Source organism: Eriocheir sinensis, chromosome 50 (genome assembly GCF_024679095.1).
Source record: "Eriocheir sinensis breed Jianghai 21 chromosome 50, ASM2467909v1, whole genome shotgun sequence".
Taxonomy (NCBI): Eukaryota; Metazoa; Arthropoda; class Malacostraca; order Decapoda; family Varunidae; genus Eriocheir; species Eriocheir sinensis.
This window is the reverse complement of record NC_066558.1, coordinates 4,694,280-4,718,074: the sequence shown is the minus strand read 5'-3', so window position 1 is coordinate 4,718,074 and position 23,795 is coordinate 4,694,280. Positions and strand designations below refer to the sequence as shown.

Below are 23,795 nucleotides of genomic sequence, written 5' to 3'. Positions count from 1 at the left end.
TGTTTATCATCCACTTCCTTTCTCTTTTTCTTTATTTCAAGTTCGTCTTTCTTCTCTTTAATCAAGTCTCTCGTCTCTCGTCTCTCGTCTCTCTCTCTCTCTCTCTCTCTCTCTCTCTCTCTCTCTCTCTCTCTCTCTCTCTCTCTCTCCTGCCTATATTTCCTCCTCTTCCTCCTTCCTCAATCTGTCCTTTTTTTGTCTTTTTTTTCCTCCTTCCTTCCTCCCATCCCACCCCTCCCTCCCTTCCTCTCTCCCTCCCCATTTTTCTCCCTCCCTCCCTTCCCCTGTTCTGATTTTTCTCTCCTCCTTTCTTCCCTGTTTCCTCTCTTTCTGTCTTCTATTTCTTTTTCTTTATTTTTTTTATTTTCTTCGCTTTTCTCTATTTCATTTTGCTTTTAATTATGGTCGATTATGTTATTTTTATTTTCTCTCTCTCTCTCTCTCTCTCTCTCTCTCTCTCTCTTTTTTCTTCATTTATTTCTTTTCAACCATTCTTCCTCCCTTTCCTCCCTCTCTCTATCTTCACTCCCTTTCTTTCCCTCCCTCAACCCTTCATCTCCCTTCTTTCCTTTCCTTCCTTCCCTTCTCTTCCTTTCTTCACCCGTTCCTCACTTTCTCCCTTAGTCCTCCACCCCCCTTTCCTCCCTTCCTTCCTTCCTCTCTTTCCCCTTCTATCCTACCTTTCTACTCCCTCTTTCCTTTCTTCCTCAACCCTTCCCTTCTCTCCCTCTACCTTCCCTTCCTTACTCAGCCCCTTCCACCCTTCCTCTCCCTCTCTTTCCTTCAACCTCCCTCCCTGCCTTCCTTCCTTTCCTCCTCTTTCCTCCCATCCTTACCTCTCCTTCTTTCCTTCCTCCCTCAACCCTTCCCCTTCCCTTCCTTCCTCAGCCCCTTCCACCCTTCCTCTCCCTCTCTTTCCTTCAACTCTACCTCCTCCCTACCTCCCTTTCCTTCTTCCCTCAACCCTTCCCCTTCCCTTCCTTCCTCTCCCTCTCTTTCCTTCAACTCTACCTCCTCCCTACCTCCCTTCCTTTCCTCCCCCCCCCCCCCCTCTATGATAATCAGCCGTGATCAGAGGGCTCCACAAATCATCAAACAACAGGAAATTGAGAACAGTTTTTTATGATTCGTCGCCACTCCCACAGCGAGCTTTGTTTAGCCCACATCCGGAGCAGGCGTCTGTGTCATGCTTAACCCGCGCTCTCTCCCTCCCTCCCCTTCCCTCCCTGGCTCGCTGGGGGTCTGTCTGCCTCTCCCTACCTGGTATACCTGGATGGCTCTCCCTTCCTCCCTCTTCTTCCCGCTTCCGTTCTCTGCTGTCCTTCCCTTCCTTTCCTCCACCTCTCTGTTCTTCTCCTTTCTTCGTTTATCTCTTCTTCCTTCTTCTCTCATCCTTTCCGCTATCTATCGTTCTTCCCTCTTTTTCTTTCGTTCCTATAGTTATCTCTTCTTCCTTCCTCCTCTCTCTCCATCCTCTCTTCCAGCCTTTTCATCCCTCCTATCTTCCTTCCCTCTTCTTCCTTCCTGTTTTTCCTTCTCTTTCCTTCCTCCACTTCTCTCTTCTTCCTTCCTCCTCTCTTCCATCCTTTTCTTTCCTCCTATCTTCCTCCCTTTCAGTTCATCTCTCTCTCCCTCCTTCCATCCTTGCTTCCTCCTCCTCTTCCCCCTCCTCCTCCTCCTCCTCCTTACACTCACGTTCAGGGTCTTCTTCCGCCTAGTCTTCCTTCCCCTTCCCCCCATCTCTCTCTCTCTCTCTCTCTCTCTCTCTCTCTCTCTCTCTCTCTCTCTCTAACTTTTTTCCTCCCTTCCCTCACGGTTTTTTTTTTTTATTGCATACCTGATGTTCCTTGCTGTCCCTCCCTCCCTCCCTCCCTTCCTTCCTTCCTTCCTTCCTTCCCTCCTTCCTTCCCTTGTCAGTAATACACACAAGTAACTAATCTTTTACCTCCTTCCATTTCCTTCTCCAATCCCTTTTTTCCCTCCTTCCCTCCCTTTCCTCCAGTGACAACTTCCTCTCTTCCTCCCTCACACAGGACCCCCCAAAAAGTCACTGATCTCTACGCTAAGTGACCACAGAGACCAGAATCGCTATACTTCGGGGTTGGATAGCATCGTTTTGCCCCCGAAGCCGCGCCGTGGGTGGGAGAAAGGGAAGGTTCTGTCCATAGAGGCGAGGAACACGGCACTCATCACCTCATTATGGTCCCTATGTAAATGAGGGGGGAGGGGGGGTATAGGGAAGGGGGGGAGGGGAAGGGGGAGTGAGTTAGCTAATAATAAGATGATGAACCGTCGTCGTTAAGCTCCGCTCGGGAACTCTGTAATTACCGAAGAGGAATGACCCTTCTTGGCCACTCCGGCGGATCTGCGTATTGCCGAATGGACGAGCGAGAGGCACAGGGCAGCGCTGTCAAATTATCGTACTCAGCCCATTGCATTTTCGTAGTTTTTGACCGATAACTATAGCAAAGAAGAACAAAAAACACCAATATTTAAGAGTTTCTACGATGAACTTAATTTCCTATCATTATTTGCGTGGTTGAGACAGTCTTGGAGCCTAAAAATGATAAATGAATTGTTCTGAGTACGATAATTTGACAACGGTGGCACAGGGAAAGTAAGAGTTTGAGAAATAATATAAAAATGAACGTAGTATAGAAAGAAATGACTACCGTGAAGAAATATAACACCTTCAATCACTCCGACAGATATCCGTGTTGCCGAGTTACCGGAGACAGACCCAGACGAGAAGACACAGAAAGTAACTGGTATAGAGAAAAAGTATAAAAATGAACGTAGTATTGAAATAAATGACTACTGTGAAGAAATATAACACCTTCAATCACTTCGACAGATATCCGTGTTGCCGAGTTACCGGAGACAGACCCAGACGAGAAGACGCACAGAGAAAGTAACAGGTATAGAGAAAAAGTATAAAAATGAAAGTAGTATTGAAATAAATGACTACAGTGAAGAAATATAACACCTTCAATCACTCTGACAGATATCCGTGTTGCCGAGTGCCCGGAAGACAGACCCAGACGAGCAAGACGCACAGAGAAAGTAACAGGTATAGAGAAGTAGTATAGAAATGAACGGAGTATAGAAATTGACTGCAGTGGAGAAATATATCACTTTTAATCACTCCGACAGATATCCGTGTTGCCGAGTCACCGGAAGACAGACCCAGGACGAAGACGCACAGAGAAAGTAACAGGTATAGAGAAGTAGTATAGAAATGAACGGAGTATAGAAATTGACTACAGGGGAGAAATATATCACTTTTAATCACTCTGACAGATATCCGTGTTGCCGAGTTACCGGAAGACAGACCCGAAACGAGGAAGACATAGAGGAAAAGTAAGAGATTGCAATAGAAGAAAGAGAAGTAGATAGATTGGTTGCTTGATAGATATAGACAGTAATAGAAGGTAACAGTAGTATAGAAAGGAGTAAAAGATCCTCAAATTTCCATAGACCGAGGAAGACATACATAGAGAAAGTATTAGAGATATAAATAGTATAAGTGATTACTGAAGAGGAATGCATAACACGGATACACATCATGCATACACGTGACTGATATAATGGTAAAAAAAAGACGATTAGCGATAAATGAATATATGAAAACTCGAAATAGTTGATTAGTTAGACATCATCATCACCATCAGGCAAACGCTTCAATCAATTCATTTACACGGAGATTAACGAGATAATCAACACACACACACACACACACACACACACACACACACACACACACACTCTCTATCTCTGGTCTACTGGTTAACGCGCTCGCCTCACAAACTAGAGATCTGAGGTTCGATTCCTGGGCACTCTCCTGCGATACCCCTGTCCACCCAGCAATGAATGGGCACTGGGGTTCGAACGTGGGCCAGAGGAGGGCATGGGGGGAGGTTCAGCCATACCCAAATACCCATCACTGTGCTCTCCTCCAATCCAATTTCAGAGACGGTAGCGGCTGGCGATCACGAGCCCAATACGATATGAGACCAGGGTGGATAACAGGCCGAGGCACGCGATTGGTCAAGAGTTAAAGAGGTGTGTCATTACAGTGAGTCGGCCGGGCGGGAAGACGAGTGGTTCAGACACGGTTCACAGTGTTGTATAATGCTTCGAACCTTGCTCTGAAACGCTTCATTTGTGGCCCAGCCTTGCGTGACGGGAAGGGGGGAGGGAGGGGAAGGGAAGGGAAGGGAAAAGAGAGAGAGAGAGAGAGAGAGAGAGAGAGGTTGTATGTCTCCTAATATTAAGTGAACAAGGATGACACACACACACACACACACACACACACACACACACACACACACATTGCAGCTTGTGATCACAGCCAATTGCATTCACCAGACCTCCTCCTTCTCCTCTTCCTCTTCCTCCTCCTCTTCCTCTTCCTCTTCCTCTTCCTCCTCTCCTCCTCCTATTAGCGGTGGGATATTCAAATCGGATTACCTAATCGAACAACGACCTGTTAATTGGAGAGAGAGAGAGAGAGAGAGAGAGAGAGAGAGAGAGAGAGAGAGAGAGAGAGAGAGAGTCTTTGATAGCGTGTGGAAGGTGTTCTAATCACAGTTGTTGGCCTGAGGGGATGTGATATAGGCTCTCTCTCTCTCTCTCTCTCTCTCTCTCTCTCTCTCTCTCTCTCTCTCTCTCTCTCTCTCTCTCTCTTTATGCCGCCCAGGTGTGCCTCCTTACCTGTGTCACCTGTGCGTGTCACCTGCGGCCGCCCGTCAGGGAAAAAGACGCGTCCACTTATTAGGCTCACTGACCTGTCTAGGGGAGGTGGAGACTACAGGTACACAGGTATACAGGTTATAGGACAGGTGAGTTAGCCCCCCCCCCTCCCCCCCTCTCCCCGACACGATCATTCCCCTCCTCCTCATCACCAATACTGCCCTACCAATACCACCACCTCCACCTCCACCCTCCACCTCATCCCTTCCACTACACACCAAACACCACTACCACCACACAAGACTACCACCATCACCACCACTAACACCCCTCTCCACTACCACTAACATTCCCTCATCACCACTACAACTACCAACCCTCTCATCACCACCACCACCACTACATAACATCTCACCAGCACCACCACCACCACTAACCCTCATCAATACCACTAACTCCACCACTTCCACTGACCACCAACAACACTAACACTTCCACTACTACCACCCCCTCCACCACCACCACCACCATTACCACTAACCCTCATCAACACCACTAACTCCACTCTTCCACTGACCACCACCAACACTAACACACTTCCACTTCCACTAACACCACCCCCTCCACCTCCTCCACCGCCGCGTCTCCCAGGCCCCCATAAAGCCTTCCTGCCGACTAATTCCCCGCCGGCCGCTCTCGTAAACCATACACGCGCAGCCACAAGCTTATAATTATGAAATTTGTTTTCTCGACCTCAGGACACGACTGACGGCGCCCCTTCCCTACTTCCCGCTCCCCCCCCCACCCCCCAACCCCCAAATGACTGACGTTCCCCTACCCCCTCCCTCTCTCTCTCACCTATACTCCCCTACTTCCCTCCTTCCTTCCCCCTTCTCTCTCCCGTACTTAGCTTTTCTCTCCCCTAACCCTCCCCTCCTTCCCTCTCTTCTCTATCCTCCCCCTCTCCCCCCCTTTCCTTTCTTCCTTCTCCAGTCCACTTCTCTACTCCCCTCCCTCCGCTCTCCCCTTCTTTCCTCTTCCTTCTCCTCTTCTCTGGTCTCTCTCCCTCCTTCCTTGTCTCCCCTTCGCCAATGATTGACACTCCTCTTCCTCCCCCTCCCTCCTCCTCCTTCTTCTCCCCTATTTATCCCATTCCTTGCTTTTCTCTCTCTCTCTCTCTCTCTCTCTCTCTCTCTCTCTCTCTCTCTCTCTCTCTCTCTCTCTCTCTCTCTCATAATTATTACACTCCTCCTCCTCCTCCTCCTCCCCCCTCCACTTGCTCCCCCAACACTTCAGTCCACTTCCCTCCTCCTTTTCCCTTCCTTTTCTTTCCTCCCCTTCCCCCTCCTCCACTCCTCAATGCAACCCCTTCCTTCCCCTCTCTCTCCCCTCTTCCCCTCATCCCATACCTTTCCCCTTCTATACTCCACTTCCTACCTTGCCCATTTCAACAGCTGACTCTTCCCTCCTCTTCTCCCTTCCTCCCTTTTCAGACCTCTCCTCCTTCTATATCAAACCCCCTTTTCCCACTCTTCTTCTCTTCCACTCCTCTTCTTCAACCTCCTCCTCCTCTTCCTCTCCCTCAAAATCATCTTTCCGTGAATTTAGAAGCATGAAAAGTCTTTGTTAAGTTGCTCCGACCGACCAGCCTCCTCCTCCTCCTCCTCCTCCTCCTCCTCCTCCTCCTCTTCCTCCTCCTCCTCCTCGTCCCGCTCATTACACAACGTTACTCTTCGTTTGTCATGCGCGTTATATCTTTCGTTTGCTTGTATCTGTCACGGCCTCTTCCTCCTCCTCCTCCTCCTCCTCTTCCTCTTCCTCCTCCTCTTCCTTTCCCTTTCCGCTTCAGGCAACACCACACACAGTTTTCATCTTTTTATCAGTTCGTAGTTTAAGATGTAGATGGTGATGAGGATGATGGTGATAGTGATGATGGTGGTGGTGGTGGTGGTGGTGGTGGTGATGGTGGTTGAAGAAGAAAGTATCGGAAACCATTATCCTTTTCACTCTTCTTTTTGAGACTCCATTTTTTTCTTTTCTTTTTTACCTTTTCTTAATCTATTTCTGTCTTCAATTGCATTTTTTTCCTATTTTTGTTTCATTTAGTTGATTCGTTTGTCTTCCTTTGCATTCCTCTATTTTCTTTTCCTTCTCTTTTCATTATGTTTCTCGTACTTTTTTTCGCTTCTTACCTTCAGTTTTACGACGCGCCTGACTCCGGAGGTCACCGCGCGCATATTCATGAGTCCATATGCTCGTCATTTTTACATAATTGGAGCAGAACATATGGGGTACCGACGCCATTATCACCCCCCCCTCACCCCCCTCATCCTCTACCACCCCCAATGGCTCTTCCTTCTTCTTCTTCTTCTTCCGCTTTTTCTTCTTCCACCCTCCCCGTCTCCCTTCCCCTCTCTTAGTCTCTTGATTTTTTTGTTTTTCTCTTCCTCCCATTCTTCATTTACTCTTCCGTCTTCGTCTCCTCTTCCTCTCTCTTCTCCCTCTTCTTTCCCTTTCATCATCTCTTCCTTCTTCCGCTTTCTCTCCTTCTCTTCCTTCTTTTCCTCCTTCCATCTCCTTCTCTTCCTTTTTCCCCCTTCCTCCTTCCATCTTCCTTTTACTCTCCTCCTCTTCCTTCTACCTCCTTCCCTTCCTCTTCCTTTAACTCCTTCCACTTCCTCTTCTTTCAATCTCCTTAATCTTTTCTTCCTTTTCCTCTTCATCACCTCCTTCTTGACTCTCCTCTTCCATCCTCTTCCTCCCCTTACTCTTCTCCTCCTCCTCCCCCCTTCAGCACCTCTTCCTCCTCCTCCTTCCTCCTCTCCCTCCCCCTTCACCTGCTCCCCCCTTCGCTATATATTATGGCTTCCGCAGGTAATTACGAGGCATTATCATTATTCGCGGTAACTAGACTGATCGAAACTGCCTAGGAACACATAACGTACTGAAATATCGCCCGGGTGAAGAGGTGTGCGGGGGGGGGGGGAGGGGGGGGAGGGGGTTGAAGAGGGAAGGGGAGGAAAGAGTGAAGGGGGTTAGCGAGGGGACGGGATATGAGAAAGAAAGAAAGGAGGAAGGAAAGAGAGGGGGAAGGAGAGGAGAAGGAGGGGGAAGGAGAGGGATGGGAAGGAATAGAGAGGAAGATGGAAGCGGAAGAAAGAGAGGAGAGATAAGAAGGAAGGAGGGAAAAGGAAGAGGAAAGTGGAGGAAAGAGAGAAGGAAAAGAAGAGAAGAAAAGGGAGGAAAAGAAGAAGGGGATGTAGGAAAGAAGAGAGAGCAAAGGAGAAATAAAGAGGAGAGAGACTTGAGAGAAGAAAGAGGGAGAGGGAAAGAAAGGAAGGAGGAAAAAAAGAGAGGAAAAGGTTTGAAGAGAGGAGAGAAGGAGGAGGAAAAGGAGGTGAAGTATATGGCTTAAGAGAACGAAAAAAGAAAAAAAAAGTCCCTTCCTCTTCCTCTTCCTCTTTTTACCATTCCTCACACTACACACTTGCATGGGAAAGAATGAGGAAAGAGGAACAGATTTGGAAAGAGGAGGGAAGGAGGAGGAAGAGGAGGGGTATATAAGTTAAGAGGAAAACGAAAAAAAACAATCCCTTCCTCTTCCTCTTCCTCTTCTTCGACCATTCCCTCACACTACACTCTTGCATGGGAAAGAATGAGGAAAGAGGAACAGATTTGGAAAGAGGAGGGAAGGAGGAGGAAGAGGAGGGGTATATAAGTTAAGAGGAAAACGGAAAAAAAAACCCCTTCCTCTTCCTCTTCCTCTTCGACCATTCCCACACACTACACTCTTGCATGGGAAAGAATGAGGAAAGAGGAACAGATCTGGAAAGAGGAGGGAAGGAGGAGGAAGAGGAGGGGTATGTAGGTTAAGAGGAAAACGAAAAAAAAAAAACCCTTCCTCTTCCTCTTCCTCTTCTTCGGCCATTCCTCACACTACACTCTTGCATGGGAAAGAATGAGGAAAGAGGAACAGATTTGGAAAGAGGAGTGAAGGAGGAGGAAGAGGAGGGGTATGTAGGTTAAGAGGAAAACGAAAAAAAAATCCCCTCCTCTTCCTCTTTGGCCATTCCTCACACTACACTCTTGCATGGGAAAGAATGAGGAAAGAGGAACAGATTTGGAAAGAGGAGGGAAGGAGGAGGAAAAGAGGTGGAGTATATGGCTTAAAAAAACGAAAAAAAAACAACAACAACAATCCCTTCCTCTTCCTCTTCTTGCATGGGAAAGAAGGAGGAGGAAGAGGAGGGGTATATGGCTTAAGAGAACGAAAAAAAAAAAACTATCCCTTCCTCTTCCTCTTCTTCGGCCATTTCCACACAATACACACTTGCTAATCTCAACACATACGGCGGTCCCTCAATGATCCCCCAATGGCATCGCACACAGTCATTCCAACCCTTCCCAAACCCGTCCATCCTGCTAGCTACATCCTCTACCTTCTTCCCACCCCTTCCATCACCCCTTCCATCACCCCTTCCATCATACCCACACATCCTCTCTGCCTCCCCATCAATCCCCGTGGTCTAGATATCAGCTGTTTTTCATTTTGCATTTCTCTATCTTCTTCTTCTTCTTCTTCTTCATCGTCGTTATTATCATCTCCCATTTCAATACCTGTACATAGTTTTACATCATCACCTTAACACACACACACACACACACACACACACACACACACACACACACACACACCTTTCTCAGCACCATACAAGCGCAAAACCACCTATTTTCAACATCATTCCCCCGCAAAACATCACCCATCACCAAACTTCAACACCGAACACCCCGCAACACTTTCCCTCACCTCCATTCAACATCATAAAACATCATAAAACACAACCTTCTTCAACACCATATATACCCAGCAACATCTCTCTCTCTATCTCTCTCAGGCACTCCACAGCATCCCTTATATAACATCACCACAACATCACCTGTATCCCTTCCTTCAACACCAAACACACCACCAAACACCCACCAACACCATATCTTATACAACACAACATCAACCTCCCCTCCCCTTCTCCAACATCCCCGGTCAGTACTCACCTTTCTTGGGGATGAGGGACTTCAGCAGGAATATCGCGTTCTCGTCCGTTGCCCAGGCGTGCATCTTGCGGTAGGAGTCTCGGCCTTTCTCCGTGAGTTTGTCCCAGCACTTCGGTTTCGACAGGAGCTCGGAAACTGTGCCCTGAAGGAGGAGACGCAGGTAGGGTGATTAGGACAGGTGTAGAGACGGTGGTAGTGGTAGTAGTAGTAGTAGTAGTAGTAGTTGTGAGTAAGTAGCTGTTTTTTTATTATTATTGTTGTTGTTACTCTTGTTTTTGTAGTGACGGTTATAATAGTAGTAGTAGTAGTAGTAGTAGTAGTAGCGAGGGAGGAGACAGAACGAAGCAGCGAGGATCAGTTAATTAAATAAGAGATAGAGGGAGGGAGGGAGGGAGGAACAGGGAGAGACAGGGAGAGAAAGGGAGGGAAGGAAACAGATGGCTGGATGGAAGGAAGGAGAGAGCGAGAGAGCGCGAGAGAGAGATGAAAGGTTGGGAGAGAGAGGGAGAGAGGAATCAAGAGGGAGGGAGAAAGGGAGAGGTAGGGAGGGAAGCATACAGGGAGAGAACAATATTATGGCGGTTTGAAGAGCCTTTGTAGTATTAGATAAAGCTTATGTGTTTTTTTTTACCTTAATAATTGATTGCTAAAGACGAACAGGTAAGGGAGGGAGGGACAGGTAAGGGGGGCAGGTAAGGGGGGGGACAGGTGACCGTGGTACTTAGTGAAGCCTCTGTCTGTAGTTAAAGGTATTGTACAGGCGAGAAGAAGGGAGGGAGGGACAGGTAAGAGGGGACAGGTAACCAAGGACGTAATTAAGGAAGGAAAGAAGGAAGGAAGGAAGGATAAAGGGAAGGAAAGGAGACAAAGATGGAGAGGAATGGAGAAGAAGGAAGAAGGGGAGGAGGGTGAGAAGAAAAATGGAAGGAAGAAAGGAAAGGGAAAAGACAAAGATAGAGGAAGGGAGAGGAAGTAAAAGGAGAGGAGGATGAAAAGAATGAAAGGAAGAAAGGAGAGGAAAAAGAGAAAAATGAAGAGGAAGGGAAAATAAGGAAAAGGGAACGAGGGAAGTGAAAAGGAGAATGAAAGGAAGAAAGGAAAGGAAAAAAAAAGACATAGACGGAGAGAAACGAGAGAAAATCAACAAAGAAAAGGTTAGAAGAGGAAAAGGAAAGAGAAGATAGAAAATGAAGAGAGGTGAGGAAGGCGAGATGGAAGAAGACATGGGAGGGAAAGAAGAAGGAGAAATAGGAGGAAAAGAAAGGAAAAGAAAAGGGGCTGACATGAGAAAGTTGTGATAGGGAACAGGTGAAAGTTAAAGATAGGAAAGAGGGAAGGATTGACAGGTAACGGACAGGTGAGATTTGGCTTACCTGTGACAGACCGAGGATGTACTTAGCGAAGAGTCTCTGTCCAATGTTGTGAATGGACAGAAGCTCGCGGACACGGCGCGCGAGGTTCAAGGTATCCAGGTTTTGTTGACAGTATTTCTCCATGTTGAATCTGCGACGGGGAGGGAGAGACGGAGAGAGTGAGTAAGATGCTGATGATGATGATGGTGAAGATGAGGACAAGTTAGAGAGGGGATGAGGGATGCGGATGTGATGAGGGATTGTGAATGAATGGAAAAACAATCAATCTATCTACCTATCTACCTATTTATCTACGGTGGGAAAAAAAACACATTCACACTTCTCCACATAACACAATCTAACCTAACAACCTCACTTCACAACCCCACAACTTCACAATTCCACAACATCACAACCACTCTTCTCCACACAACACAATTTAACCTAACAACCTCACTTCACAACCCCACAACTTCACAATCCCACATCAGAACCTCATAACTTACAACCCAATCTAACGCAACAACCTCACACACACACCTCAGAATCTCCTGCAGGCGAGCTTCCATCGGGTCGCCCTTGGGTATGAGAGACTCCCCGGTAATCCTGTCCTCGAACTTGAAGGCCAAGGGCGAGATCTCCTCCTTGAAGGGCGAGCGGTCGTCCCTGGGCTGGAAGGGGCTCTTGGTCTCATGCGGGAACCCGTTGACGAGAGACGACGGACTTTTCATGTTCACGTCGCCCAGCGGAGAGTCTCGGGAGTCTGACCTCTCAACGACCCCGCCGCCGCTATCCGGAGACATCTGGCCTGCTGGGGGAGGGAGAGGAACAGGTTAAGGACAAGTTGCTAGGGAGAATGGAAGAGAGGAAGGAGTTAAAGGCTTGATGGAGAAAGCTTAGTAGAAGTTAGACATTTCAACAACCTCGCCTGCGCTCTCTGGCCTGCTGGAAAATGAAGAAGAGGAGGAACACGTTGAACTGAAGAAGGAGGAGAGGAAGGGTTGAAGGGATTGAAGAAGATGGAGAAAGCGTGGTAGGAATAAGACCTCTCAACAACCTCGCCTGCGCTCTCTGGCCTGCTGGAAAATGAAGTAGAGGAACACGATAAGGAAGAACTGAAGAAGGAGAGGAAGGGTTGAAGGGATTGAAGAAGATGGAGAAAGCGTGGTAGGAATAAGACCTCTCAACAACCTCGCCTCTGAAGATATCTGGCTCACTGGAGGAGGAAGGAGAAAAAAGGTTAAGGAAAAGAAGAACTGCAGAAGGATGGAAGGAAAGAACTGAAGGAATAAGAGAAGGAGAAAACAATGGAAAAGATATATTTTTTCTTCTTTTTTTTTACAGCAGAGGAGACAGTGCAAGGGCGGAAAAAAAAAAATCCCGCTACATGAAAAAAAAAAAAAAATCCCGCTGTTAGAAAAGGAAGACGAGGAGTAAGCGAAGAAGGCACTGAAAAGGAAAGGAAGGAAGCGAATAGGAAGCTGAGGGAGAGAATTGAGATAGCGTTCGATAAGTCAGACATAATCAACTTCACCCTCACTATCTGACCTGCTGGAAGAGGAAGCAGAGGGGGCAGGAAGCAGGTGAAGGAGACGCTGCAGAAGGGAAGGAAGATACGAAGGAGCCGAAGGAACTGAGGGCGGCGTTGAAGGACTCCAAGCATTCAACAACCGTTATCTGACATGCGGCCGACCAAAGGGATATGGAGGAGGTGGCGCAGCAGAAGGAGGTAAAGAGGAAGGAGATGAAGGAGGAGGAGGAGGAAGAGGAGGAAAGCAGCGGGAGACAGACCTATCGAAAACCCAACCGCTGCTATCTGCTGGCATCTGAAGGAGGAGGAGGAGGAGGAGGAGGACGAGGAGGAGGAGGCATTGGGGAAGGAAGAGCAAAGAGAAAGAGATGAAGAAATTGGAGAAGTGATAAGGGAGGAGGAGGAGGAGAAAGAGGAGGAGGACGAAGAGGAGCAGGAAGAGATAGGGAAAGGATGATGGTGGAGGTGAGGGAAAGAAGAGAATAGAGAGAAAACGAGAAGAAGAATGACAAGTAGAAGAATGAAAGGAAAGAAAGGAGAAACTAAAGACGAAACGATGAAAGAAATAATGATGATAGCAACAAGAAAATAAGGAATAAAGAGAGAATAAAGATAAAACAAAAAAGAAGAATGAAGTTAAGAAAAAGAAGACTAGAGGAAAAAGGAGGAACTGAAGGAAATTGAAGTAGTAAATAAAAAAAAAGACTTAAAAACAGGAAGAGGAGGAAAATAAAGGAAAAACATATACAAAAGAAATCAGGAAAAAAGGAGGAAAACAGATGTGAAAGTAGAAGCGGAAGGAAGAAACTCGATGATGATGGAAGTGATAAAGAGGAAGAGGAAGAAGAAAAAGGGAGAAGAAGAAGAAAGGAGAAAAGGAAAAGGAAAGGAACAAAAAATGAGGGAAGAGAAGGTAAAGGATTCAATAGATATGGAGTCTTGAGAGGAGGAGGAGGAGGAGGAGGAGGAGGAGGAGGAGGAGGACGAGGAGGAGGACGAGGAGGAGGTTACCGTGAGTTTTGTCCTTCAGGTGAGATTATATCAGGTACGCCATTAATATTAACCTCACGACGAAGTGATCAATGTCTCTCCAGGTAACCCCCCTCTCTCTCTCTCTCTCTCTCTCTCTCTCTCTCTCTCTCTCTCTCTCTCTCTCTCTCTCTCTCGTCTTCATTTTGTCCCTATTATCTCCTTTCATTCCTTACTTTTTATTTCTCTCGTTTTCTTTTCCTGTTTTCTCCTTTCCCTTACAATTACATTTCTCTTCCTCCTCCTCCTCCTCTTCTCTCTCTCTCTCTCTCTCTCTCTCTCTCTCTCTCTCTCTCTCTCTCTCTCTCTCTCTCTCTCTCTGACCACACTCCGCCATTATTTCCTATTATTCCAAGCATCTGCGTGACATTTCCAAGACACATTTACAATTCATATTCGCCTTCCTCCATTATCATTAAAACTAACGCGTCGGGCTTAACCGTAAACAACCGTAAGTAACCGCTTTTTCCGCCGCAGCGCCGCACGTAAATTACTCACACACCTGCCAGCCGTTTCACCTGTGCGCGCCTCATTACGACGACGATAAACACTTGGAATACGGCCGCAAATTTACACAATATTAACATTCTTCCCGCACCTGTTCGCCCGCCAAGACCCGTGACGGTATTCAAGAGACATTGCCATTAGAGTTACAGTTCCCGTGGCTACTAACTCCCCCCCCCCCCACTTCCACCCCAAACACACACACCTGTCTCATGTCACCTGCCCATTCTCGCAGGTGACTGATGAGGAAATCTGTGATAATCTTGAACGTAAAGCTTGACAATAACACTTCAAAGATGGAAAACTGATCTGACGCTTAAGCAGGTGACCTAAATTACTTATTAACACCTGTCCAATTAACGAACTCACCTACAGTCATTAATATTTTGCCTTTTAACACCTGATAAAGCAATTACGTGGTTTTAATTACCTTACCTGTCACTAATTACCATCTGTCCAATTAAGAAACTCACCTGCAATCACTAACTTTTACCTATTAACACCTGATCAAGCAATTACGTCACCTTAATCACCTCACCTGTCTCTAATTATCTCTTGCTCAATTAACAAGTTCACCTGCAATCATTAACTTTTCGCCCTTTAACACCTGAGGAACACATAACATCTGATCAAGCAATCCTGTCACCTTAATCACCTCACCTGTCGCTAATTAACACCTGCTCAATTAACAAGTTCACCTGCAATCATTAACTTTTCGCACCTTAACACCTGAGGAACACATAACACCTGCCACTTATCACACCTGCCAATCAACTCACCTGAATTCATATGGTGACGCTCCTGGGCCGACCTCTCCAGCGAACGCCTCCACTCCTCCCCAAACAGGTGGTGGAGGGGGGTGCCGGGCGGGGGGTGGGCGCCGAGGGGGGGCAGGGGAGAGGCCATGGGGGGCGGGGCGAGGGGTGGGGGGAAGTGCGGCCTCAGAGGGGGGTGCAGGTGTGTCGGGCCCATGTGGGGGAGTTGTCCTGTGGGGGGAGAAGGGAGAGGTGTTGTTATGGGGTGAAAGGCACGTACGGGGAGGTAAGAGGGAAGTGACGGAGGTGGGGAGGAGGAGGAGGAGGTGGAGGAGGAGGAGGAAGAGGAAATATTAAGAAGTAGAAAAAGAGGAAAGGTGAAAAGTAAAAGAAGAAGGAAAAGATGGGGAGGAGGAGGAGGAAGAAAAAGAGTAGGAGGAGGAGGAAAGAAGAAGCAGAAAAAAAGGAAGGAGGAGGAGGAGGAGGAGATGAGTAACAGGAGGAGGAAAAAAGACCAGAAAAAGAAGAAACAGAAAAAAAACAAATAAAAGGAGAAAAGGAGAAGAAGGAAGGAAGAAGAGGAGGAGGAGGAGGAAGAGAAGGAGAAGAAGAGGAGGAGGAGGAGGAGAGATAAATGTTATAGAAGAAGGAGTTTGAAGTGAGAGAGGAGAGCCAGGACAAAGAGAAGAGGAGGAAGAGGCAGAAGGAGGAGGAGGAGGAGGAGGAGGGTAAGAGGGAAGAAGGGTGGGGAAAAAAGGAAGGTTACACGTCATTTCAACACTTTTCATAATCTATCACCAAAACAAACTTCCCTGGAACACTGAAAAAAAAAAAAAAAATCCATGAAAAAAATAACAATCTGAGTAAAAACAAAAACAAACAAAAAAACAATTAAAAACAAATCCATGAAAAAAAATAATAATCTGAGGAAAAACAAAAAAACAAAAAACAATTAAAAACAAATCCATGAAAAAAAAATAATGATCTGAGTAAAAACAAAACAAAAAATAAAATCCGTGAAAATGAATGAGTAATATTTTTTTTCTGCTTGTGATAAAGAAAAAAAAAAAATATATGACTTTAGATGAAATATGAAGAGATGTTTTAGGCAAGATATTTCACGGGAATCAAAATAAACAAAGAAACAAAAGACAGTCGAATGGCAGATGGTAATGACGTCAGCATAACCTCCTCCTCCTCCTCCTCCTCCTCCTCCTCCTCTTCCTCCTCCTCCTGGTTATCCTTCCTCCCACTACTTTATCTCCTGTTGTTGTAAAATCTCCTCCTCCTCCTCCTCCTCCTCCTCATATGTACTTCAGTTTTTTCTTCCTCCTCTTCTTCTCCTCCTTTCTCCTCTTCTTCTTAGTGTTATTATTATTATTCTTTCTTCTTCTTCTTCTCCTTCTTCTTCCTCCTCCTCCTCCTTCTCTTTCTCTTGGTTATCCTTTTACTAATGAAACTCCCACTGTTATTAAATTTACTTCTCCTCCTCCTCCTTCTTCCGGTTATCTTCCTCCTCCTCTTCCTCCTCCTCCTACTTGTAACACTTGCTTCTCTTCTTCCTTGCTCTTCCTCCTCTTCAACCATCACTAGAAACTGTCAAGCCTACCACCACTACTACTACTACTACTACTACTACAACCATAACCACTATCACTACTACAAAAACAGCAGCTGCTATTTAATCTCCGACTCCATAAACACCTACTATTACCACTACTATTACTACGACTACTACTACTACCACTATCACCATCAATACTACTACTACTACTACTACTACTACTACCACTACTTTTTATTTATTCTTTATTTCACCCTTTTAAGCTATATTCTCTACTGTAAAAAGCATACTACCATCACCACCACCACCACCAACAACAACACCAACACTCACCATAGACATCGTGCATCTGCTTTCCGAACTCCGAAGTCGGGATCTTGAGCTCGTGGTCGGGCTTGCTGCGATCGGCCAAAAGGCTTTCCAGGGAGCGGGGGGGCAGGGCGAGTCCTTCCGGGCCCAGACGACCATCACGCATGCTCCTGAGGAAGAGGGAAGGATGCGGTTTACTAAAAGATGCTGAGGATGGGAAAGAAGGATACAAAAGGACACATCGCTTGGGTATAGGACACGACGAAGAAAGAGAGAAGAGGAGCTGGGATGAGTGAAGGATACTAAGGATTTAAGAGGTGAAGGATGCTGGAAGGGCGAGAAGGATACACAAGGACACATCGCTTGGTTATAGGATACGAAGAAGAGAGAGAGAGAAGCTGTGAGGAGTGAAGGATACTAAGGATTTGAGAGGTCAAGGATGCTGGAAGGGAGAGAAGGATACAAAAGGACACATCGCTTAGTTATAGGACACGAAGGAGAGAGAGAAGCTGTGATGAGTGAAGGATGCTAAGGATATGAGAGGTAAGGAAGGAGAAGATGAGATGCGTGAAGGATGCTGAGGAAGGAAAAGAAGGAAGGAGGATGCGAAGGACAACAAGGATACGTCGCTTAGTTATGATAGGATGCAAAGATAGGAGAGGAAAAGGATATGAATGAAGGAGATAAGAGAGAACATGGAGGAAAGCAAGGAGAAAATGAAGGACAATGAAAAAAATAGGAAAAGAAATGAAAGGTAAGAAAAGAAGATATAGAGGAAGAAAAGAAAAAGAAAATGAAGAAAGAAAATAAGGAAAAGGAAAAACGGAAAAGAGAAAGACAAGGAAGAAAGAAAAGTAAAGAAAGAAAATGAAAGGACACACGAATTACTTATATAAAAAAGAAAAGATAGAAAGTATAAGAAGAAAATAATGGAAACAAAAGAAAATAAGTAAAAAGGAGACGATTTTGGGGTGTTAGAAAAAAAATATATAAATAACGATGGTGGGTATTTTTTTTTTTTTTTTGGTTATTTCCTGTTTAATATTTTGTTACTTATTTTGCTTTCTCTTTTACTCTATTCTGTGTATCATTCTTTCCTTCCTGTGTATTACTTTCGTCCTTTATACAAACTCCTTCCTTCCTTCTTTCTTTTATTCTTTCTTTCATTCTCTCGCTCCTTTCCCTTTCGTTCTGGTCTATTTAAAACGGTGTGTGTGTGTGTGTATGTGTGTGTGTGTGTGTGTGTGTGTGTGTGTGTGTGTGTGTGTGTGTGTGTGTGTGTGTGTGTGTGTGTGTGTGTGTGTGTGTGTGTGTGTGTGTGTGTGTACAATGGGCAGGCGGTTCCCTAAGTCGAGGTTCCAATGACCGCTGTAAACTAACTCTCTTGCCGACCAGTTCAAACAATTCTCTCTCTCTCTCTCTCTCTCTCTCTCTCTCTCTCTCTCTCTCTCTCTCTCTCTCTCCATCAAATTCGTAATACAACAAATAATTTCTTCAGTAAAATATATCAATAAATTTTGAGAGAGAGAGAGAGAGAGAGAGAGAGAGAGAGAGAGAGAGAGAGAGAGAGAGAGAGAGAGAGAGAGAGAGAGAGAGAGAGAGAGAGAGAGAGAGAGAGGAATTTATTACCTTCCCAATATTCACCTCTTTCCTAACACACACACACACACACACACGAACACACACACACACACGAACACACACACACACACACACACACACACACACACACACGTTGTCATTCTCCGTTTCTTCCCTTCCTTTTTTTTTCCTCTTCTCCTTTCTTCCCCTTATTCTCCTTCTCTTCTTCCTTTCCTCCTCCATCCCTCCCTTACCTTCATCTCCACCTACTCTCCCTCCTCCTCCTCCTCCACCTCCTATAAGTATCATTCTCCACCCAAATTTTACCTCCCTCCTCCTCCTCCTCCTCCTGAATTTCCTCTACCTCTACCTCTAACCTGTCTCCATTCATCCTTATCTCCTCCATCCTCTTCCTTCCTTCATTGCCATCCTTCCCCTTCCCTTCCTTCCTTCCCTTTCCTTACTTACCCTTCCCTTTCCCTTCCTTCCTTCCCTTAACCAATACCATCTCCACTCATGCACCCACGAGCCATCCCTTCCTCATCCTCCTATCTACCTCCTCCCTCTTCCTTCCCTTTCCTTACCTACCCTTCTCCTACCCCATCCTTCTCCTACCCCACCCTCTCCACCCCCCCTTCCAGCCTCCGCCACAGGTAGTATCGGCCGCGGCGGTGAGGTCCTACTTAATATTCGGGCGGGCAGGTAAGTTCCATCAGGGAGCCATTGATGCGAGGAGCTACTGGTGTTGGCCAAACAAACCCCGCCACACAATACAAGCCACGAATCACTGGCCTTGATCGCCGCCACACACACACACACACACACACACACACACACACACACACACACAAAGCGGTCAGCGGAACACGGCGTCACGGGGTATGTTCGATGCCTTCTGTGGGTGGGTGGGAAGGGAGGGAGGGAAGGGAAGGGAAGGGAAGGAAGGACAGGGAGAAGGTATGGGTGATAGGAAGGGAGGGAAGGTAAGGTGGAAAGAAAGGACAGGAAAGGGAAGGGAGGGGAAGGGAAGGGAAGGGAAGGAAGGGGTATGGGTGTTAGGAAGGGATGGAAGGAGGTGGAAAGAAGGTAGGGAAGGGAAAGGTTGTGAAAAGGGAAAGATAGAGGGAAGGGATGATTGGAAAGAAGGGTAGAGGAAGGGACACGGTGAAGGGAAGGTGAAGGAAGTAATGGGCTGAGGGAAGGGAAAGGTACATGACTAGCGATGAGTGGAAGGAAGGAAAGGGTTAAAAGATGGGAAGTGTGGAAGGAAGGGAGGATTGAAGAAAAGGGAAGGGAAGGAGAGAAGGAAGGAGAGAGGTGTTAATTAAGAAGGGGTGGAGGGAAAGGATGGATGGAGGGAGGGATCGGTGGAGAGAAGGATTGGAGAGAAGAGAAGTTAGGGGTGAAATGAAGGGACAGGATGGAGGGAAGGGAGAAGTGGAGGGAAGGGAGATGAAAGGAAAGAGGAGGAGGAGGAAAGGGAGAGATGGAAGGAAGGGAAAGGGAGGGAAAGGAAGGGAAAGCACACTTGAAGCATTGCTGAATTATAGGAAAAGAAAGAAAAGTTGAGATTGAAAGATATTGGATGACAGAATAACAGAAGGATGAGAAAGGGAAAAAAAGTTAAGAAAAGAGGAAAATAATGAAAAGAAAAAAGAAAGAGGAGGAAAATAAGTAGAGAGAGAAGGATAAGGATTGAGGAGAAAATAATAATCTCTCTCTCTCTCTCTCTCTCTCTCTCTCTCTCTCTCTCTCTCTCTCATGATTGGAGGAAGAACGCGTCCAGCTGATTCGAATTAACATCAGTGACTTGCACGCTTGGATCCCTTTTGTGTGTGCTATTGGTCTCTCTCTCTCTCTCTCTCTCTCTCTCTCTCTCACAAAGGGAAAAATCTATGCCTCAAAATTTGCAATCAATAATCAGATCCAATTAACACTTTTGCATTCTCTCTCTCTCTCTCTCTCTCTCTCTCTCTCTCTCTCTCTCTCTCTCACAAAGGGAAAAATCTATGCCTCAAAATTTGCAATCAATAATCAGATTCTAATAGCACTCTCTCTCTCTCTCTCTCTCTCTCTATTATCAGTATTCACGCGCTGTTAATAAAACTTTCCCGCCTGTCGAAGTGTCTCAGTCGTGATATGTGATTTTTTTTTTTATTATTGAATATTAATTTTGCTTTTCACTCTTTTTTATTGATTTATGTGATTCGAGGCTTCAAGGGTTCGTTTCGAGGGTTCAGTGTGTCGCCTTGAATGAAGCTTCGAACCGCAGGGAGTCGGTGTCGCTGTCCTGTCATTATTAGGTTATATTATTAGTGTTTATTTTTGTTACTATTTGGAAGAGGTTGAAGAAGAAAGGAAAGATGGAAGGAAGAGGAAAGAAAGAAAGCATTTAAAAACATCATAAGCTTTTGTTTTCTTTGCTAATTGCAGTACTATATTAACTATCTACTTATACTTATTATTTTTACGGTATAAGGAAACAAAAAGAAAAGAAAAAAAGGAAAGTACTAAGAGAAAGTTTTTTCCTGAGTTCGTTATCCATGAATGTATACATGTAAACACTTTAAACTATGTATGTATGTATGTATGTATGTATGTATGTAAAACTAGAAGAACTGAAGGCGATTAAAAAGTGGATCTATATTTAAAGAGGTAGAAAAAGAGGAAAAAAAAAAGAAGAGGAAAAAAAAATATGTATGTGTGCATGTGTGTGTGTGTGTGTGTGTGTGTGTGTGTGTGTGTGTGTGTACTCATCCGCGAAATAAAGGAAGGAAGGAAAGAGGGCAAGAGCGTTCGTGTATGTCTGTATGTATGTATGTATGTATGTAAGTATCTATCAATGTATGTATGACCACCCTCGCTCTACGCACAGTCGCTTTACGCACACAATAGCCGCTCTTAATGACGCGGACAAATTACGCATCGGCCCATTATACGCAACTTCCTTCGCTTTGAGCCGCGCCGCCCGCCTTCCGCCCCGCCACTTCCTTCGCGTAATTAACCTGTGATATATTATTGTTACGGTCCCCCCTCGAAGCCGCCTGAAAAGATTGAAAACGGGTCTGCGGGGTTGACTTATTGCCTTCTTTTCTTGCTCTCTCTCTCTCTGTTTATCTATCAATCTTTCAATTTCTATTCCTTCTCTCTATATATTTATCTATTGTTTTATCTATCCATCTCTATTCGTTCTATCACTTTTCTTTCTATCTTTTCTTTCTATCCACCTTTATTCTTTGTACCTCTATCTCTGTTTTCCCTATCTATCTCTATTTTCTATTTATCTATCTCTAACTATTCCCTCTAACTATCTATTTTTCTCTCTCTCTCTCTCTCTCTCTCTCTCTCTCTCTCTCTCTCTCGTTCGTGTGTTGAAAGGTCTGTCTGTCTGTAGGTAGGAATAGGTTAAGCGATTGAGTTGTATTGTGAAGGAAAAGGTGAAATAGAGGAAACTGCAGGAAAAAGGTTGTTGAGGATTGCTGAAAAGAACGGAATGGGAACGTATTGAAAGGACCTTGTTATTTCTAGTGATTGTCGAGGAAATGAAGGTAAGGAGGTGAAATTAAGACCATGAAATCAAGTTAGGATACATGTTAAGAGGGAAGTTCGGGAAATGTTATTGTGATAGAGAAATTTAGACAAAGAAATGAAGTTGGGGAATATTAGAGAGAAAGAAATGAAGTTCGGGAAATATTAGACACAAAGAAATATTAGAGAAGGAAATGAAGTTGGGAAATATTAGACATAGAAATGAAGTTTGGGAAATATTAAAGGCAAAGAAATGAAGTTTGGAAAATATTTCATATGTAGGAAGTTTTAATGAAGTTGGTGAATATCTTTGTGATAGAAAAATGATGTTGTTGGAAAGTATAGAAGTGAAATCTCAGAAATATTAATAGGGAAAAAGAATTTGAATTAGACGAATAACAATGTGCTCTAATATCAATCTTTATATATATTTTAGAATGTATAATTTGTGCTTCATTATTTTGTTGTGTGATATGCATAAAAAAAAAAAAAAACACCAAGACTCTTCCTCATCCATTCAAGACAAACAAACTTACATACAAAATAAGTAAATAAATAAATAAATAAACAACAACAAAAAACAAAATACTATAGTCCTCAAAGATTCCAAAACCACAAAGAACCGCAACAGACCACAAGGAAAAAAAAAAAAAAAAAAAAAAAAAAAAAAAGGATCGACGGAACGGAAGTGAGGAAGTGGAGAGAAGATTAAACCCTATGATGGAGGAGGAGGAGGAGGAGGAAGAGGAATGAAAGGCAGGATTTGAGTAGTTATGACTGGGAGGAGGAGGAGGAGGAGGAGGAGGAGGATCATGAGGAGGTTCGAGTAGCTGTGATTGGTCGGCGTGTCGGGGCTGTGGTAAGGCGATCGGATCCTCTCTGGGCGTCACCTTTTGTTCGTCTATTGCCGTTCTGTCGTCTATTGTGCAGCGGCCGCGTGGGACTCAGGGGAAAGGCGCCGATATTGGAACGTGCTGATTTAGGTTTTATTTCACTATTTCTCGAGTTGCGAATACGTGGAAAGGGAAATGAATATGCAGAAAAGGTTGAAAAATGTTTGTGTTTGACGATTTTTTTTATGTAGTAAGGAAAATTATATATGTAAATGAATGAAACTGTGCAACTCTACATATATTTCTCAACTTTCTTATGGAGAGAGTAGTTACAGCAAAGAACAGTAACATAAAGATAATGAAGAACAGGTATTACGGTTAACTTATTGTATTTCACTGTGACAATAAGTTAGCAAAGATAATACACAAGATACGGAGAAAATAACGAAGCACATGTATTTTTTGTTTTGCATGAAATATTTAAAAAAAAACTAATACCAAAAAAAATGACAAAGATCAGGAGACATAAGATATTTCAATACGCAAACGATGAAGGAATTAAAATACAGAAAAAAATATATATAAGAAAAAATAGATGAAAATGATATGGATAAATGCTGGGAATTATATTTATCATCTCTCTCTCTCTCTCTCTGACACAATCCCATTAAAAACATCAAGATTTTGATTAATTTCTTCTCTGTTCCTCTTGCGCTGATCCGCCATTTGTTTGTCAAGTCACGACCCTAAGTACTCTCTCTCTCTCTCTCTCTCTCTCTCTCTCTCTCTCTCTCTCTCTCTCTCTCTCAGTCACGCCCTATACCTCTTTCTCCCCTTTTATCCTCCTCATCAATCCCTCTTACAAACACACACACACAATGCGGTTAAGAACAAGCCAGAATCACCATCATTATCAGAAGTAGTAGTAGTAGAAGTAGTAGTAGAGGTAGTAGCAGTAATGGTTATAGTAGTTTAAGTAGTAGTAGATGTAGACTTAGTAGTAGTAGTGGTAGTAGAAGGCGCGAAGTAGTTATCAAAGTTTGGGTGAGGAGGAGGAGGAGGAGG

The 23,795-nt window shown here is 44.9% G+C and overlaps 1 protein-coding gene across 4 annotated transcripts in view; it reads right to left on the bottom strand.

The window, feature by feature from the left end:
• LOC126982277 (homeobox protein cut-like 1) overlaps window positions 1-23,795 on the bottom strand; it is a 165,059-nt gene that overhangs the window by 11,958 nt on the left and 129,306 nt on the right. For 3 of the 4 annotated variants that reach the window (XM_050834267.1, XM_050834269.1, XM_050834270.1), the window contains 5 exons: window positions 16,813-16,958; window positions 14,940-15,146; window positions 11,637-11,907; window positions 11,118-11,247; window positions 9,745-9,886 (listed from right to left, as the gene is read on the bottom strand). In XM_050834267.1, the coding sequence (XP_050690224.1) occupies window positions 9,745-9,886; window positions 11,118-11,247; window positions 11,637-11,907; window positions 14,940-15,146; window positions 16,813-16,958 (896 nt within the window). The remainder of the gene's footprint in view (window positions 1-9,744; window positions 9,887-11,117; window positions 11,248-11,636; window positions 11,908-14,939; window positions 15,147-16,812; window positions 16,959-23,795) is intronic. The other variant, XM_050834268.1, reaches the window with a different exon arrangement.